The 18,533-nt window shown below is 45.0% G+C and overlaps 1 protein-coding gene across 1 annotated transcript in view; it reads right to left on the bottom strand.

Annotated features, from left to right (window-relative positions):
- Positions 1-17,035, bottom strand: part of wdfy3 (WD repeat and FYVE domain containing 3) — a gene marked incomplete at its 5' end in the record, with an annotated part of 81,720 nt that extends 64,685 nt beyond the window's left edge. The window contains 8 exon segments of the mRNA XM_080003783.1: positions 27-515; positions 6,736-6,902; positions 7,834-8,020; positions 9,750-9,942; positions 10,554-10,784; positions 12,723-12,832; positions 14,581-14,704; positions 16,856-17,035. Of these exon segments, the coding sequence (XP_079859909.1) occupies positions 27-515; positions 6,736-6,902; positions 7,834-8,020; positions 9,750-9,942; positions 10,554-10,784; positions 12,723-12,832; positions 14,581-14,704; positions 16,856-17,035 (1,681 nt within the window).
- Positions 17,036-18,533: the final 1,498 nt, after the last annotated feature.

Below are 18,533 nucleotides of genomic sequence, written 5' to 3'. Positions count from 1 at the left end.
CATCCCCCCGCGACGCCGCCACCCACCTTGGTCGTTGTCGTGCGAGGTGGGGCCGCCCTGTTGCACCGCCGGGTCCTTGAGCAGCGCGGCGTACTTGTGCAGCAGGTTGACCAGCACCTCCAGCAGCCCCACCTCCCGCAGCACGTCGCCGAACACGGGGTCGTGGCGCGCCAGCTTGAGCAGCGTGCGCACGGCGGTGGCGCTGCAGGCGTGCGACGTGCTGGACTTGAGCAGGACGCTGACGCTGAACAGCTCCTTGCACGGCACGTAGTTGAGGCTGAACACCACGAACTCCAGCAGCTCGAAGTACTTGGCCTGCGCCTCGGGCAGCTTGGCCACGCGCTCGGCGAACTGCGACAGCGTGTGCTGCGCCTCCAGGATGAAGTAGTTGGCCGGGTCGGCTGAGTACACGCTGCCCACGGCGTCCAGCAGCGAGCGCGCCAGGCGGCTGGTCTTGGCCCGCAGGAAGGCGCTCTGCAGCACCGAGAAGGCCTGGATGTTCCGCACCGTGTGGCCTGGACGGAAGCGGAAGGCGGTTAGGGACCGACGGCGACGCCCGTGATACCGGGCTTCACTAGCGTAGATGTACGGGAGAATATCCCCCGATATAATAATCCAGCACCCAGAGACACAGGAAAGATGTCAGATATTAGAGACTAGAGACTTGATTTTCTGTTTTTTTTTGACGCCTGAGGGCATGTTAGATGATTAATGAAGAAAACATGTGCAGACCTGCTAAGCTTAAATAATACCCGTAAATATTTAGAGCACCACAACAGAGTGACAGGGAGTCTCTGTGGTGTTTGAGTTGCTGCAGCTAAATGACTCCATCAGTTATTCACACCGTAGCCGTCTCTTAACGAGGATAATCACATCGTATGCGAGATACTACCGCTAACTATATATACTAATTTATCTTATTAGGATATACACTTTGAAATGCATCATCTTGTAAAGTTACTGAACATGTTTACCAACTAGAGATGCACCGATTGCAATTTTCTTGGCTGATTCCTATTTCCGATTAAAAAAAAAAAAAAAATCTGACCGATTCTGATTTAAATTGAATTGTATGTTCATGGGTATATCTACTGAACGTCAATGACAAATACATCACATGATCTGATCACACTCATGTAACAGAACAGCTGCACATACAGACTAGACTGTAATCAGTTACCACAATGGGAGGATTGCTGAGTTGGACACTGTGTGTTTATTCTTGCTCATTATTCACTATGGAACAATAATAGAACATGGAACAGTCACCGAGTTCCATTAAAATAGAATAGACTGTCACCAAGTTTAAGTATAATGCCACCTGTAACTGGACACAACATATAACTAACATGGAAATGTCCAGTTGAAATCTCAAATAAAAGTCTCACTTTTAAGTGCAAATATAACTTTCTATTATACCCCTTTTTCATTGTAGCAAAAAATCAGTAACACCCGCTAACATCCGGCAGTTGTCACAAGTGGGAAAGGAAAACCCCGGGTCTCAGTCAAATGGTCAAATGACCCGGCAATAGACCCCAGTTTTAATCAGCCTCCCCAAATGTTGGCCCCTTTACCTGTGCGATGCGCCGCGCGTTGGAGTTCTAGACGCTGGCACGTCAATAGACAGGAATAGCGGTGTATTATTCCATCATTCATATCCGATTTAGAATCCAAAATCAAAATCAGAAGTGATTGACTTTTTCCCCGCACGGGGGGCCATGAAATGTTGTGAGTGGAGAACCCCCACGCTCCCCGCCGGTCTCCCAGTCACACCAGCACCGCCCCAGGCCGATCCACGCTGCCTCTACTGTAGTGTTGGGTCGTTCGAGAACGATCCGATTCTTTTGAACGGCTAAAAATACTTTTTTCCAAGTTTTACAGTTTTATGTCGTTGTTTGTTTAAGTTGCTGTCCCCTCGACTGTTGCATTACCAATCACACTGGAAGCATGCCACGCCCTTTTTCCGGTGTGTTGATGACGTTGAACGTAATGCGTCAGAAAAAAAAATGGCATTTCTCGTGGCAAGGGGAAAGGTGTCAATCGCCCATTTTTACCGTGTGAAAACTGTATTATTTATATGGTACTTGGCATACCAAAATACATTTCAATCATTGCAAAAAAAAAAAAGTACAAATAATAAATGCCCGACTCTTCTCACTCTCGTTCACGAGAACTCACCGTGCATTTAAACAACTGAATCAAATCTAACGACTCATTTTACTGAGTGACTCGTCAAGAACCCAGTCTCAAAATAGAGTCAAACCTTTCATCACGATCGGCGCTCGTGCACCAGGAACAACCAGAGCAGACGCTCCGCTCTAGTGACAGCGGTGGATACACAGCCTGCACAATTTAGAATATTGTCAGGCACTAAATTATTCATCCAATCGTTGTTTATCTTGAAGTACCTCCAAACAGCCGACATTTTGTTTCTCTCACTCTCTTTTTCGCGCGTCAACTATGCACCTACGTCACATTACGTTACGTTCATATCGGGTTTGAGTATGGGAACATTTTTACGAGTACATGAGCGGGGTATCGGGCGTCTACATTTGAACGGCACAGAACCTGAAAATATATCTGATCGGCCGGTCACCAGTCATGGCCGATCGAGCTGAAAACGGGCCGATCGATCGGTGCATCTCTGTAACCAACGTTTTATATGTCAACATTGCGGTCACATGTTTGTGCTTATTACCCCCCCACTTCCCATTTTACCTCAGCAGTGCAGCGCGGGTGGATGATAAAGTACAGCTGCGCTCAGTGGAAGTTGAGTGAGAGGAGAGGGAGGGGAGGGCTTTTACCCAATAAATGAACGGTATTGTTTTGTATTGATTGATTTATTGTTTTCCGTCATTAAATTACAATCATATATATATATATAAATTATTATTTTTTTGCGTAGTTTCAGCTGGCATTTCGTACCTGCGTATTTTGACCATGAACTGCGTGGTTGGTACACAAAATGCGTGCAGGTTGGCAGGTCTGCATGTGTCATTCACTGTGCTCTAATGGTCTAAAAAGTCCAAGTCTATAATGTGGGCAGGAAGGCAGACAGCGAGACAGACAGACAGACAGACTGAATGGAGGGATGGAAGACAGAGAGCCCCCCTAAATCCAGAAAGACAGTAGAGCGGGCAGTCAGAGAGACCGACATAAACAACGTGAAGATAATATGACATAAAGACAGGCAGACAGAAGAAGGGACGTTCATACAAAGGGAAGTTCCAGCGTTTCCAGCCCTGTTATTACACACAGACACAGCCTGACAGAGGTGCTGCAACCTCCACTTTGGAAGTGCAGCTCCAAGCGCTCCACACACACACACACACACACACACACACACACACACACACACACACACACACACACACACACACACACACACACACACACACACACACACACACACACACACACACACACACACACACACAGCAGTTTAGTGGATAGAGCAGCTAATTAGGCATGTAAGTGTGCCCTCACACCACAATGGTAATGGCTTTGCACACAGCTGGAGCTGTCATAAGCAAGCAAAAATTTGTTTTTCCCTGGTGTGTATTTCTCCCTGTGCGTGTGCGTGTGTGTGTGTGTGTGTGTGTGTATGTGTGCGTGTGCGTGTGTGTGTGTGTGTGTGTGTGTGTGGGGTAGGAAGGCGGCCATTTATTTTATCTCTGTTAGGTTATGTTATAGTTACTGCAGTTCAAGCAAGTAGCAAAAACATAAACACTCTGCAGTTCCCATGTGTTGTTATGTGTAAAAGGTCTTTGAACTCATTCCATCGATCTTACACATTATTTTATCGGTTAAACACATAAATAGTTGTGCTTTTGAAAGCTGTTCATTATATTTTCTTTTTGATCTTCAGAAGACCCTCTTCCTGCACTGGTAGCTGCAGCAGCAGAACCCCCAGTTTCTGCCACCGTGGTATCTGCAGTAGATAAACCGCATCACTTCCTGTGCTGCAGCTTTATGTCCCTCCAACGTACTACCCAGTACACGGACACTCAGGAATCAGCAAATCAAGTCTTCAAGCCGACAGACTGCTACGAGGCCTGACATCCAAATCTGTCCCGCGCTCCGTCCCACCCAAACATTCTGCACCACAACAATACAAATAATTACTGTAAAAAATATCTTTGGATTGGGCTCCTCGGTCCCCAGGGGGAAGCAGTGGTGCAGCAGAAGGTCAGCGGACCCAGAATCACGGGCTATTTATATGCAGGCGGCTGCCGTTGGCAGCGGCGTGGGAGGCAGAGGCGTTGCCATGGTTTCTGTCAACACGCTAAGCCCACCGGACTCGGCTGGGCGTCAAAGCCAAAGCCATCTCTGGGATTAAGATGCGAAAGGGAGATGCCGGTGCCTGGCCGCCGCATCAAGGCCTTCACAGGGAATCATCCACCGCTTGCTGGAAGGCTTTGACCCAACCGCATCCAAGAGCAGGTGACGGCTCCGGGGCGCCGGACTGGAAGTCTTAATCAAAAGTGGAGGAACGGCCCGAGCAAGGCCTTCGAGCCATGAATTCTCTGGTGGAGCAGCTGAACAACAGTAAAGGACTGTACTTAAACCAGGGGAGCTTCTAGTGAACACTTGCTGATCGCCTGGCAACATGGGTGAGAAGCTGAGAATCGCCTCTCCTGGTCATAACGCCTCAATCCCCTTTTGTTTAACATAATTGATGCTCGTAACAAATAATCGGAACCTCTGAAGATTGGCCAAACATCATTGGTTTGGAAAAAAATGAATAGATTATTTTTGACGTTTATATCATGGTGACACCGAGGGAATCCTCGATGACATCAGAGAAAAACATTAAATCCCTGAACTAGGAAATAACAGATTAGGGCGTCCCCTCTACCTCTACTCTACCGTTACTCTACCTGCACCGTCCACTCTACCTCTACTTTACCATCCACTCTACCTCTACCATCCACTCTACTCTACCATCCATTCTACTTCTACCTCTAGCTACCTCCACTCTACCTCCGCCTGTAGTCTACCTCTACCATCCACTCTACCTCTACCTCTACTCTACCATCCATTCTACCTCTACTCTACCTCTAGCTACCTCCACTCTACCTCTAGCTACCTCCACTCTACCTCTACCTGTAGTCTACCTCTACCATCCACTCTACCTCTAGTCTACTTCCACTCTACCTCTACTGTACCGTTCACTCTACCATCAACTCTACCTCGAGTCAAACTTCACTCTACCTCTACTCTACCTCTAGTCTACCTTCACTTTACCTTCACTCTACCTCCACTCTACCTCTAGTCTGTGACGAACAGAGGGAATCCAACATTCCAATTGTTATGCTGCTAAAAAGATGTAATGTCATATCAAATGCCGATGACATGTGATGTTGATCTGATTTTTAACATGGCATTAATACGTGACGTTGCTTATTGAGACTAGGTAGGGGGAAAAAAACAAAAAACTTAATTTGGGTTGGTTAAGGGTTCCTCAACCTTTCTCCCCAAATCTGCTGAAAACGAGTAGAGAACACGAAGAAGCGCCGAGCATGCGTGCGTCTGGGAGTCGTTCCCTTTCACGACGTTTCTTCCCTCAGATCAACTCAGAACCGCGGAGCCGAGCCTGTCGCCTGCAGCCTCCCTCGGAAAGCACTTTTGGCGAGACGTTGGAGAAACCAAACGCATTTGAAGTGGGGTGCAGCAAAACAAAAAACACAGACGCGCACACGCACGCGCACGCGCACGCGCACACACACACACACACGCACACTAAATACACATGGATCCCTATTGTTATTCCACGCCTGTCTGGATTTCTTGTTAATTGGAGTGTGTGTTCACTTCTGGGACAACACAGTCTGTCTCTCTTCCTCTTTTAAGTCAACATTTGCACCCTCACTAGAACACAAACTGTCAACAAAACGGGCAAGCATTAAAAATAAAAAGAGTGAGATGAACATGCACACATCCGACAATCCAGTGATTTGAAAGAAGTAAAGCAATAATAACAAGTATAAAAATAATATATTTATGGTAAAAAATAAAGTTACCTGTAAAATAAATCTGATTAGCAAACGCATCATTCAACCGGTAAATAAAACTATGGTGCAAACATCCTCCAATTGGACATTGTAATCCACTCTACCAAGCAGAGTCTCTGCTAAACAGTGAAAGGCAAGATGAGGACATCACACTGTACACCACCCGTCCTGTAGTGAATTCAACACCCAGCTCTCCTCCTCAATTATTCTCCAAACAGTCTGAAAGTTAAACACGTCAGAATGAGAATGAAGGAATGTGGAATCTGGGATTTCATCAGGATGTGCCACAGAGAACATTAAAATATCTTATAAGCAAAAAATACTGGGAAAGGCTTTTGTAGTAAAATCCCAACCCAAAGGAACATTGAACTCATTTAACGAAAGTTTCTCACTCTTGTACTGACTTTGTACTCAATATAAATTGAAAAATAACTTCAATTAAATTACTGGCATGGACCTTTAATCTAACAAGAAATATAAAATAATATGAAGGAAAGAAAGTTTAAATAGCCACACCATGTTTTTTTTTTCCCCACTATATTTGCATTACCACATATCACTGTCATGAACGCCTGCTACATTCTTTATATATATATAAAATTATGAGTTAAATTATGGGTTAAATTCCATAGAAATATCATAAAAATATATTTTTCATTTTTGCCCTGCTCTGTGCTTTGTGCTAACAAAGGACGAATCCAGAGTGGAACCGGGGACCCACCTTTCCCAGAAGGCTGCGGGAGCACAAAGCCCGGCAGCAGGAAGGGAGCTCCGGTGGTCAAGCCGGCCGGTTTGAGCTCCGTCACACCGTAGGTGGTGAGGCAGGTGATCAGGTTCACCAGGTCCTTCAATGCGTCTTTGGACTCCTCCTCCTTGGCCTGCTCCACTCTGGAAACACAGAGGCATGCAGGGTAACTAAAATAGTAAATGACTGATAAAATACTATATTATCATCATAATATTAACACACCCTGCTATCCTCGTTTATCTTAAATTACCAATTTGTGAAAATCAGGTCTTGAAAATGACGGTTGCCCAGTAACACCATGCTACTATCACTTCCTTGATATTTGGTTCCAGTTTTTACCCTTTTTTGCCTGGTAAACGTTACAAAAAAAATTTAATAATAATAAAATAAATTATAAACTTGCGGGTTAAAATGTCCAATAATAATACTCATACAAAAAATAGCCGCTCCACCTCCCCGACAGCTTAGATGAAACGGGCCAGTGGTGCGCACGGCACTCAATCGTCAGCCGGCACGCTCACTTTCATTGCCCCACAGGGTTTGTTTCACCCTCTGACTTGCTGGTGCGAGCCGATCCGCCAGGCCAAGCACATCTGGCACCTGCACCGGTAGCAGTGGGCCGATCCCTGCGCCTTCTCTCCCCAGCTCCGGGGGAGCCGTGGAATGAGTGCTCGCTGAAGCAGCGAGGTCCATGCAAGGTGTAACCCAGCTATACATGATATTTGTTGTTGTTACATAGACTGTTATTGAAACGTGACCGATAAGGTTCAAATTAATATTGTAGTAAAATTAATTTGTCCAGTAAAATAAATTACAGACACTGAGTTTTACGACAATGATGTAAAAGTGCAACTGCACTCGGAAACTGTAGGGGCGATAAATGCCAAATACCAAAAGTTACATAGTGCTGCTTTAACTTGGCAACCACTTCTAAAAGTTAGTGTCGGGCCGTAAAAAAATGTAAATAAAAAGCGGTTTAATTTTTTTTGCATCAACATCACGTTTTGAGGATGACCTCAGACCGAACTCAAGGCAACGGTTAGTTGCTGTGGAGACGGACGGGGTTCGTACCTGAGCAGGAGGTCGCACAGGAAGGTGTAGCCCTGGCACATGCGGAAGTCGTCCAGCAGCGTCTGCGAGACGTCGCTTGAGTCCTTCAGGAAGCAGGAGAGGCCGGCGAACATCTCCACGATCTCCAGCGGAGACAGGTCGTCCGACTGCTGCATGTTCTGGACGCACGTGGACAGGCATTCCTTTTCTGTGGGACGGACGGAGAGATGAACACTCTGCAGCCTGCTCCCCGAGATCAGCTGGTTCTCCACCCTGGCGTTCCTTCCAGAGGTTCCAGGGGGTCCCCAGCAAAACGACTAACGGTTGAACGTCACCGTTCATTTAAGTTACATGACGTTAGCACCATCAGAGAATGTACAATAACGATGGATCCTGTTTGGATCCTAGTTTCACATCACGCCCAACAATAAACAATCGTGTGAAAATCTCCTCAGATCTGGGTCCCAGAGACTAACTCTTGGGGGCTTAGACTGCGTGTGTGTCAAGTCGAGGGTCCGTGACGTGAAAAAAGGTGAGAATCACAACTCTAGATCTCTGCTGCCAAGCAAAATGCACCTGGGAGATCAAGCGTTTGGACAATCGTACCTTTTACAGTGGAAGGGGAAAAAGGCCAGATGGTAAATTTTTTGGGGGTATTTTTTATCTCTTAATGATAAATAAGCATTATTATTGCATTGTATTATTATATATTATTGAAGTAAATTGCATTAGATGAGATGGCATTTAATTTTAATTGAATAGTAAAATACAGGTATAAAGTAATAGATAATACAGTTGAAGTGATAGAACCCAGCACATAGTACTGAATGGTATCAAAGAATTGTGTTCATGTTTTTAAAATAATGTGTTAATTATTCTGGATCTACATTGTACAGCGTAAATGTGCAGGACATGCAACATCAGTGAAGTCCAAACAATTGACGTTTTCCTTGACTCGAGCCCCAAATTGCTTTTATTGATGGAGTGGAGCGGAGGGGCACTGGACTCACTGTGGAAATTAGGGTGTGAAGTTGTCCAAGCAGAAAGGAAGAGGGGGCCGTCTGCAGCGCTCATTATTCCTCATTATTCATGTCTATCAGAATGAGTGCCCACATTTCACATTTTATTCCTTTTTTGCTGAATATAAAACCCTGGGTTGGTTTATACAAACTCGGACAAACCTACAAACCTAGTATTTTGATAAACTCTTTGGTTTTTGATAAAGACCATTTTTTAATTAAATGTCAACTTTCGCTGGAGACTGTTCTACAAAGCGTGGCCGAGAAGTCATTACCGGTGAAACAGCGCTGAGAAATAATGCTTTAATGAAGTGCTGCATGGTGGGTAATTTGTCCCCAAACAGCAGGAGAGCATCTGGTGCACGCGAATAGATAAAAAAAGAAAAATGTCCATTAAGACCACAGCGGCTTACTGATTATGCCACATTCATGCACACACAAATACTTCAACCAACCTTACACAAACCTCAAATGCACAAATACACACACACACACACACAAGTCAATCACAAAACTGAAATGCTTTTGCTCAGGAACATCTGAGGTGGGGAAATGTGAGGGAGTTTTGCTCCGATAGTTAAAAATCCAATTCCGAGGGTGAGGATTTTTGTAATTGTTTGGCAACGCCGCTCCAATGGCTTCCAAATCAATAGTGAAACAAAAATGTTTTTTGTTGTTTTTGTTTATCCATTCAAAAGATGCTCGTAGAGTTTCCCACCGAATCAGGGCAATTTCAATGTAAAACGAATCAGCTTGTGTATAATTTTATCATCACGGCTTAAGAGGGGAAGCAGCTGCTCGGCCTCATGTTTAGAAATGCAGAACCTGTAATTGGATTTGGTAACATATCGCAACACCCGTCGGAAACCGGCTTTGGTAACACGCCGCCGTAACCAAAAGAATGTGTAGATCGTGTACCGTGGATGTATTTGACCACGTTGACGCTGAGCCCGTGGCGGGAGATGGTGGTCAGCACCTCCCCTGCGCTCCTCCTCCAGGGCAGGTTGTGCGGCGGACACCAGGAGGTGATGGCGCTGAACAGCAGCTGCAGGTCGTCTTTCTGCGCCAACTCCTCAGCGGGAGACACAAAGCTACACAGCTTCACCAGGATCTGCGAGCGCGGGGGGAGGAAAAATAAGACTCACTGACAAGGTCTGATGTTTGACCACTAGAGGGACCACTAGTCGATCAAGAGCTGGTGAAAACAAAGGAATAAGTAAAACGAGTCAATGGATGGACTTTGTCAACATAGCAAGAAAGAATCATCTAGTTATTTTAGAAAGATACCAAATTTTCACACAAATATTAATTGTTTCACATTTAAAGTCCCAGACAGGCATGGTGGGCTGCAGGTGTCATTTTGGCCTGATTCACAATCTTTGTTTGTCATTCCAATGCTTGTGAAACCCACGCTGTTTACTTCTGCTTACATTTATCTAAATTCCTCAACAACCCGTCGTTCAAACTGGAACACTGATATATGACTTTATAGTCTTTCTAGCGACTGAAGATTAGAGAACACATATGATAAAGGAGGGGTCTCAAGCCACCGGCAGTTTTCAGAATATAAAACAAAATGTAATAGAATATTATATAACAACCTATTTCTATAGAATGATAAATAACGAAGGTTTAATTGCGATCACGCGTATTTCTGACAGACTTCCATACTTCTAGATTATTGTGATGCAATTCACTGCTGCGCTGTGTCATGCTGTGTACCTGCACAAAGACTTTCTGCAGCAGAGCCCTGCGGTCCGCCAGGGGCACCTCCGGCTGGGTTTGCCCCGGGACGGGGGTCTTCTCCTGGGTGTGTGGGGCCGGGGGAGGGGGCGGAGGAGGGGGAGCGGGACCCCCGGGGGGCTCGGTCATGTGGGGCAGATCAAAGAACAGGTAGAGACACTTGACCAGCGTGGACGGAACCGACATGGTCGTCATGCAATCCACCGTTTTCTGTTGGGATGGGGGTGGGGGACAGAGAGAGAGAGAGAGAGAGCAAAGTGGTTATTGATTATTTCTTTCGAATCACTTAGAGACAGAAGTAGAGTTGTAATCCGGTTAGTGAGTACTTTAAGTCCTTCTGCTTAGAGATCGTTTGGAGGTGCAGCCTTCAGTTGGAACTCAGCGTGCCTGCAGGTATCAGCACATTATACAGTGTGTCTCATAGAAACACACCTTTTGTTTTTGTTTTGCCATGTCAGTGTTGATCAATAAGTGGAGGAGAGACGACTAAAAAACAAAGCGGAACGTTGAGATGATTCAGCCCCATGAAACACGAACCCATAGCTACATCAATATAGCTTACACGCATGCCCTCAAACAACAGACACATATATAGTAAGTATATATACACATATGTGTGTGTGTGTGTGTGTGTGTGTGTGTGTGTGTGTGTGTGTGTGTATGTATGTATGTATGTATGTATGTATATATATATATATACACACACACACACACACACACACACACACACACACACACACACACACACACACACACACACACACACACACACACACACACACACACACACACACACATAAATATACAGAGCGAGAGAGAGAGAATGTTAATGTGCAGTATTATAAAAGCATTGTGTGCCTCATTAGTGTTTATGACACATACACAAACATCTACAAACACACACCTACACACACTCCGCAGTATTCTTGACACGCAAAAACCACTGGGGCTAATATTGCCATAAATCTGTTTGTAGCGTGTTGTTTTTTTTTAACAATATGAATCATGGTGCATCACTGTTGAAGCCGGTTCACACCGTTCTCATCCTCTTTCAAAAGGTTATATGAATATAAAATAGACTAAACTCGCTCCGATACCTGAAACTGACAGCATCGTAGGCAAGTTTCGTTCCTTTTCATTTTTGAAACTCAGCGACAGTTTCATGTTTCAGATCTGACTTTGCTCAAACAGCGCAGCGAATAAATTAAATTAAATTACTGAAAATCCCAAACCCAGAGCGTCGTCAATATCACACCTCACAGCGTTACTGTAAATGAACACGTACCCAGAGTGAGTCACGGCATTGGTCTTTATAATAACCAAGATATATAAAGACAAAATAAGTGTCTCTTCACACCACCAGGCTGGATAGAGGCGGAGCCCGGCGCCAGATCAAAAGAAAAGAGGAACTGGGTCAAACTGAGAGGCTGATGAATCTCTTCCACATTTTCCTCCGCTTTTCTTTTTTTCTTCCTTTTCTTTTTCTACGGAGGTGTACCGCCGGGACAACGTATGGAGGAGACGGTGGAAACCAAACACAAACACATGTACAACACGCACGCATGTATGGAGGAAGATACAGACACACAGTGACATTCTCATGTTGCCTGGTAGAGCATATTTATTTGTTTTTTTTAAACCAGCACAGTAACAGTAGACGAGTAAAAGTGCAACACACTGGTGTAATGGTATTATCCATAAAAATCTATCATTATAATTTGAATTGTGAGCCAGTCCCTCCTAATGGGTCGTGTTCACGGCGCTTTGCATTTTGCACAGATATAAGATATGATGTCATGTAGTTGAGCAGTGGTGGAAAGTGACTTAAAACTTCAAATGTCAAGGCAAATCTCTTCACTTTCTACAGATGCTAAAGCTAAAATGCTTATGGGATTGCTCACTAATGATCCACTCGGTCCACATCCTTGGAAATGACTACCTACACTCTTAATTATTTGCATGGGCACTTATCTGCGGCGGGAGGGGGGGTACGGTAGCACTTATCCCTTGCTGGGGTGATTTTGCAGTGTAGGTAGTGATGCGCAGCGACCGAAGCAGGGAGCGTCAAAAGAGGCACTTCTATGGTCTGAGTTCTGCCTCTCGCTATGCACACGGTTTGGAACAGGAGTGAACGTCGGCGGCACCAACCTGTCCAGACGAGGCCAGCAGGTTTATGATGGTGAGCAGCATCCAGCCTCGACTCGCCTCCTCACTCTGATTCACCTCCAGGAACTGGACGATGGCTCGACTGGCCGCCTCTGGAGAGAGAGGGCGCACGCGCACACGCATGCACACGCGCACGCACACACACACACACACACACACACACACACACACACACACACACACACACACACACACACACACGCAGAGCATAACATATAAGTCACTGTCCACAGATGGGCTGTTGAAACAAACACAACGTTCAATTACTCACACCGAGTGAATAAGCTCAGATGACTGGTTTGTGTGTGTGTGAGTGTGTGTGTGTCTGTGTGTGTGCGCATTTTTTTGTTTATGTGACAGACAATGAGATTTAAAAAGCTCCGAGGGGAAAAGAGATAGCAAATACACAAAAGAAACAGACAGAGAAAGAGAGAGAAGGAAAGAGAGAGAGAGTGAGAGAGAGAGAGAGCGCGAGCGAGAGAGGGAGAAAGCGACGAGAGCGCGCAAGAGAGCAGGAGGAGTAGAGGAAAACAGACGGAAAGAGAGGGAGCAAGCAAAGAGTGAAAGAGAGCCTCAGAGAGACGGGCGAGGGAAGCAGGGGGAAGAGAGCGACGAGAGAAAAGAGAGATAGGGGCGGGGGGGGGGAGACGAAGAAGTGAAAGTCATGAAGAGAGATGTAAGGGATGAGCGATGGAGACGGAGGAGAAAGGAGCTGACAACATCCATAACGCACTACTGTATGTCTCAGTGTGTGTGTGTGTGTGTGTGTGTGTGTGTGTGTGTGTGTGTGTGTGGGGAGGACTGCGTTAGTCAAACTGATGTGAAAGCCTTGAGGAGGTCCTGGAGTGGAGGACGACCTCTAACTGTCACGTTAGGAGCCGAGCACTGAGCTCGCCGCTCCAGCTCCCCACTGTGGTACCTGCATCCAACGGGGCCGACGTTTCAAGACTTCCCAGACGGGGGTTTCATCTAAATCAGGACTAAACTAATGCTTCTTTAATTCAACCGGAATTAAAATAAATGCCTCTCTAGGTAATCCTAGACTAATGCTGGGGCCACATTGCGTGACTTTTTTTGGCGTCAGTCATGTAGAGACAATGCGCAGCGCACATTCAACGACTGAAATGTCCGGATCTTGGGGTCTCCCCTGCGCACACGCTTAGCAACCGCCGCGTCTGAGGGGGACGCGGCGGTTGTACTCGCTGGGTACCTCCCCGCGAGAGGCGAAACATCTTGGGATATTTTGACACCAAAAAATACACACGGATGCCGCGCCGCTCGCCGCTGCAGCCGTTTGCGGGGAGAACTTGCGGCGCTGACGTTCTACACTAATCAGACCCTCATGAGTCACTATTCCACCAGTCGCTCCTGCGCTTCAGAAGTCCACACTCGCCCACTTGCCGCTTCCTTTGCCCCCGCCATCGTGCAGGCACACCATCTCGTTATTTTCTCAAGGATTTTGGAAAGAGTAGCCCCAATAAAACACGCGTGACTGAATCGTGAGATGAGCGATTGGGATCGTATTGAGACAGATCTGAGTCTTACGCCCGCGCACGCACGCACGCACGCACGCACGCACGCACGCACGCACGCACGCACGCACCAGTTTCTGACCATTTTCTTTCCCGTATCACATTACAAGTCTTAACCGTGAACTTCTAATTTCTGAAGAGAGGATGTTAATGTTATTTTAAGACTTAAACCATTTTCCCCATTGAGTTGGAACATTTTTGACGGACAGCTTTTAAGGGTGAACGCACAGGACCAAATTTGGATTCAGTTTTCAACCAGCGCCTGTAAATCTATGGCCCCGCGGGCCCCCGGAGCTCAGAGGTCACACCTGTGGACTTGTTGGAGGCCCTGCGCCGGATCTCGGTCACCATCAGGCGCGACACCTGGGTGGTGAACTGCAGGAGGTCCGAGAACTTCTCTGTCATGGTGCTGGGGGGAGCGCTTCCAAATACCTGCAGTGCATGCGCACGCACGCACACACAGACACACAGACACACACACACACACACACACACACACACACACACACACACACACACACACACACACACACACACACACACACACACACACACACACACACACACACACACACAAATTCTTACAATCTATAAAGAATGGATGGGAGATTAGAAAATACCAGCCATTTAAATGGAAAAAGGCTCGGTGTAAGGACTTAAATCCTGGCAATGACAACTTTTTTTTCTCGCAAAATAAATAATGTCTGCAGATTTAACGTTTATTTCAAGAACTAATAAAATCACAGAACAATACGATTTCATTATTTAAATTGGACTTCTACAAGTTCATACTATTACTGTCCTGTACAGTAACACCTCAACTATATTTATACCCAGTCAATACCATTGACTGGGTATAAACCTTTAATGCTACCTGTCTATATGTATAGCAACACACCAAGGAAAGTTCCATGTATATGAAAATGTACGCAAGCAAATACACAGGTTCCTACTTGTCAACCAGTCAAAGGGCAGCATGTCAGCATGTGTCAAAGGGCTTGACACATCTTATCATATCTTGTGACATCCTCTAAGTGCCATCATGCCGCTCTTCATCCGTCTGAGCTGAAGTGAGACGCTTGCAGTGAGAGCGCTCTCAGTGGCAATTGTGAAATCAATTATGCGAACGGGGAGGGAATCGTGGTGGGCGGCGGCTAATTAGTCGACGAGTCAAGAGACCCTCGGCGAACCACTCCGACGTCCACAACCGAACGCAGCCTGTCCAAGCGGCTAAGGGCAGCGGTGCATTATTGGGATACCTCCGAATTAGGCGTGCGCCATTGTGCCATGTTTTCAGGCTCAGTTCTGCGTCCGAAACTCAAAGTACTGGCAGACAGAGTAACTCAGGCGGCTTTGATTGAGACTCTCAATCATAGAGAAAATCAAATATCACAATATCGATAATTTGATGTTATTTTGATTTTGGTTATCGCTACACGCTACAGTATCTGTACTTCCTTAAGTATATTACATTCAGTTCAATGAGTTTTGACGTTTTTCTCCACTAGTTAAAAAAAAAAAAAAGATTATATGTGTGTGTGTGTGTGTGTGTGTGTGTGTGTGTGTGTGTGTGTGTGTGTGTATGTGTGTGTGTCCAAACGCAGATTTTAGGTACTTTTGGTGTTTGTTTTTTTTTCACGCCATTTAAAGGGAAGTATCAAATCAAGAAGTCACTTGTGCGAATCAAGCAAATATTTTTAAAGCTATGGCTTGTTAATGACGAGGGTGCGGCAAACGTCTTGTTTACGGAAGTGACGCCAGCTTTTCTTATTCGCGCATTTCGCCGCTTTACACAACAGTGAATCCAGGTGTGTGTATAAAACACGCAAGATTTAAAAGATGGAACTCTATCAAAACGGTTTCACATTGTGACTTCACATCACATGGAATATGGAGGAATGATCTTCACCTGGACGCTCGCTTTCAAGGAGATGATCGATCGATCGTTCACCGTCTCGGAAAGTGAACTGTGTTTCTCAATGTAATCTAACGGGAATATTTCACTCCACGGTTTAACATTTTTCTACTATTTATAAATCAAACTCGGTTTTGAAAATACGTTGAGACATTAAAAAAAAAAAAAAAACACACATTCACACACAAAGGAAAATCTAATTTTCCATCTAGAAAGGGTTTTTTCAACTTATTTGGGGGCTCCTGGAGATTTTAGAAATGCGCGACAACGCGGGTTTTGCTGCGGTGGGTCACATATATATATGCATCTCACAATGAGGGACTTGATCTATGAAACTACTGATTTAATAAAGCTCATCAATGATTCAGTAGTTTACTATGTTTATAAGTTAGACCTTTACTACTGTTTTTTTTTCAGTTGTAATGAGGAGATTTATAAGCACCCATATGCAGTGGCTGCATTAAGTAGAAATGTTAATGCGATATTTTCACTTTTGCTCGAGTAATTCTGCGACTATCTGATTACTTCCTCCACCACTGCCAATTACTGATGTGACCGGAGGCCTCCGTTTGGGATTTGGAGTCGGTTAAAAAAAAAAAAAAAAAAAAAAAAACAGCGGAAAAACAGTGTCGACGCGTCCCTCGACCCCGGGTCCCTGCGGCGCTCACCCTGTTGAAGACGGGCAGCATCATGTAGAGCTTCTCCTCCTGCTCCTTCTGGGTCATGTGGCGCGGGGGATGGCACAGCTCGGAGAAGAGGCGGCGGAGGTGCATGAGGCCGAGCGCGTTGTCCTGCGGGCTGCACTCCTCCTGCCGCGGACGCCCCATGATCCTCTTCACCATGTTCATCTTGAGCGGCTTTGTCAGGCCAAAGCCCGCCCTGCTGGGAGGAAGTTCGGTTCGGTTCAGTTTTTGTTTTTTGACAGCTCTCTTCTAAAATGCATTCAATTATTTTATTTTACCTCATCAACTGACACACACAACCCCCACGGTAACAACGGCCTTTTTTTTGGCTGACATTTTTGATGTGATTTATCATGTTGGGAGATTAATCCATGTTATTGTTTATCATCTTCCAGTCATATTGCACCGTGCTGGAATTACAATATTGTGTGCCATGTCATAATGAAATGTTGTGTGATGCGACCTAATATGGTAATATGAAGATTCAAGTGCATTTTCATTGAAAACTATAGTTGAAAACTATCCTCAAGTGATGTGCGCTCCATACGGGAAGCTGCTTGTAATAGTGAGCTATAGCATTTTCAACTAGCTGACTGGTTAAACCAAAAACAAACAAAAAAAAAAAAACAACTAAATGGGAAAAGCAGACGCCGCTTTTGCTGAAACGGCCTGATTTCCTTCACATCTGGGGGCTAGATATTGCTTGTGTCAGGCCCAGGTTTCATGCCAGAGCTGCAGCTCACGGCTGAAAAGCACTGGCAGTTTAACTTCCAACCGTCTTAGAGAGTGAGCCTGTTCGGGGACGTGACAGTCCACCGTGCAGGCTCCTCACCCCCGGAGCAGGATCTCTCCTCACACTGGATTACTCTCACCTCACCGCAGTGAGAAAACAGGTCTTCCCTCCGAGGGCTCTGGTTGAAAACGATGCGAGCTAACACCACCGGCATGCGAGGGATTTTTATCTGGTTGAATAATGCAGCAACTGGTGCAGAAACTTGTAGCCCCCCATGATGACAGGGAGTAGAAAGAGATTATTTGGCTCCATGAGTATGTCTAGAGTAGGCTTGGGCTGATATTCGATAATATACAATATTGCGATATTTGCCACCATTTGCGATATTTTCCCAATATCGTCCTCCGACGAATGGATGGAGGGGGCGGAGCTAATTCATTTTGGGGCACAGAGAGGATGTACAGCACATGGAAGAGAGACGCAACGGTACAGTGGGCTCACGGTTCGGTATGTATCACGGTTTCGGTATCTTTATATTTACGTTTTTCTTTTTTATTAAAAAAAAGTTAAAAGGTGTAAAAAATAAAAAAAAATAAAAAAAAGGATTGTCTGCCACAAACAACTAGTGTAACGCTCTGTGTATGACTGTGGGGGAGGGTTTCAAGTTCAACGGTTGGTTGTTACAATTTGCATAAGTTCATCTTATGGGAGGGGAGGTGTCCAGGATAGTGGATACTTCAAATATAAATTTTCATTAATATTCATCTCTTTATATATATATATATATATATATTTATATATATATATATATATATATATATATATATATATATATATATATATATATATATATATATATATATATATATATATATATATATTTATATATATATATATATATATATATATATATATATATATATATATATA

The sequence above is a fragment of the Zeus faber genome, assembly GCF_960531495.2.
Source record: "Zeus faber genome assembly, chromosome: 7".
Taxonomy (NCBI): domain Eukaryota; kingdom Metazoa; phylum Chordata; class Actinopteri; order Zeiformes; family Zeidae; genus Zeus; species Zeus faber.
This window is presented reverse-complemented; position numbering and strand designations above follow the sequence as displayed.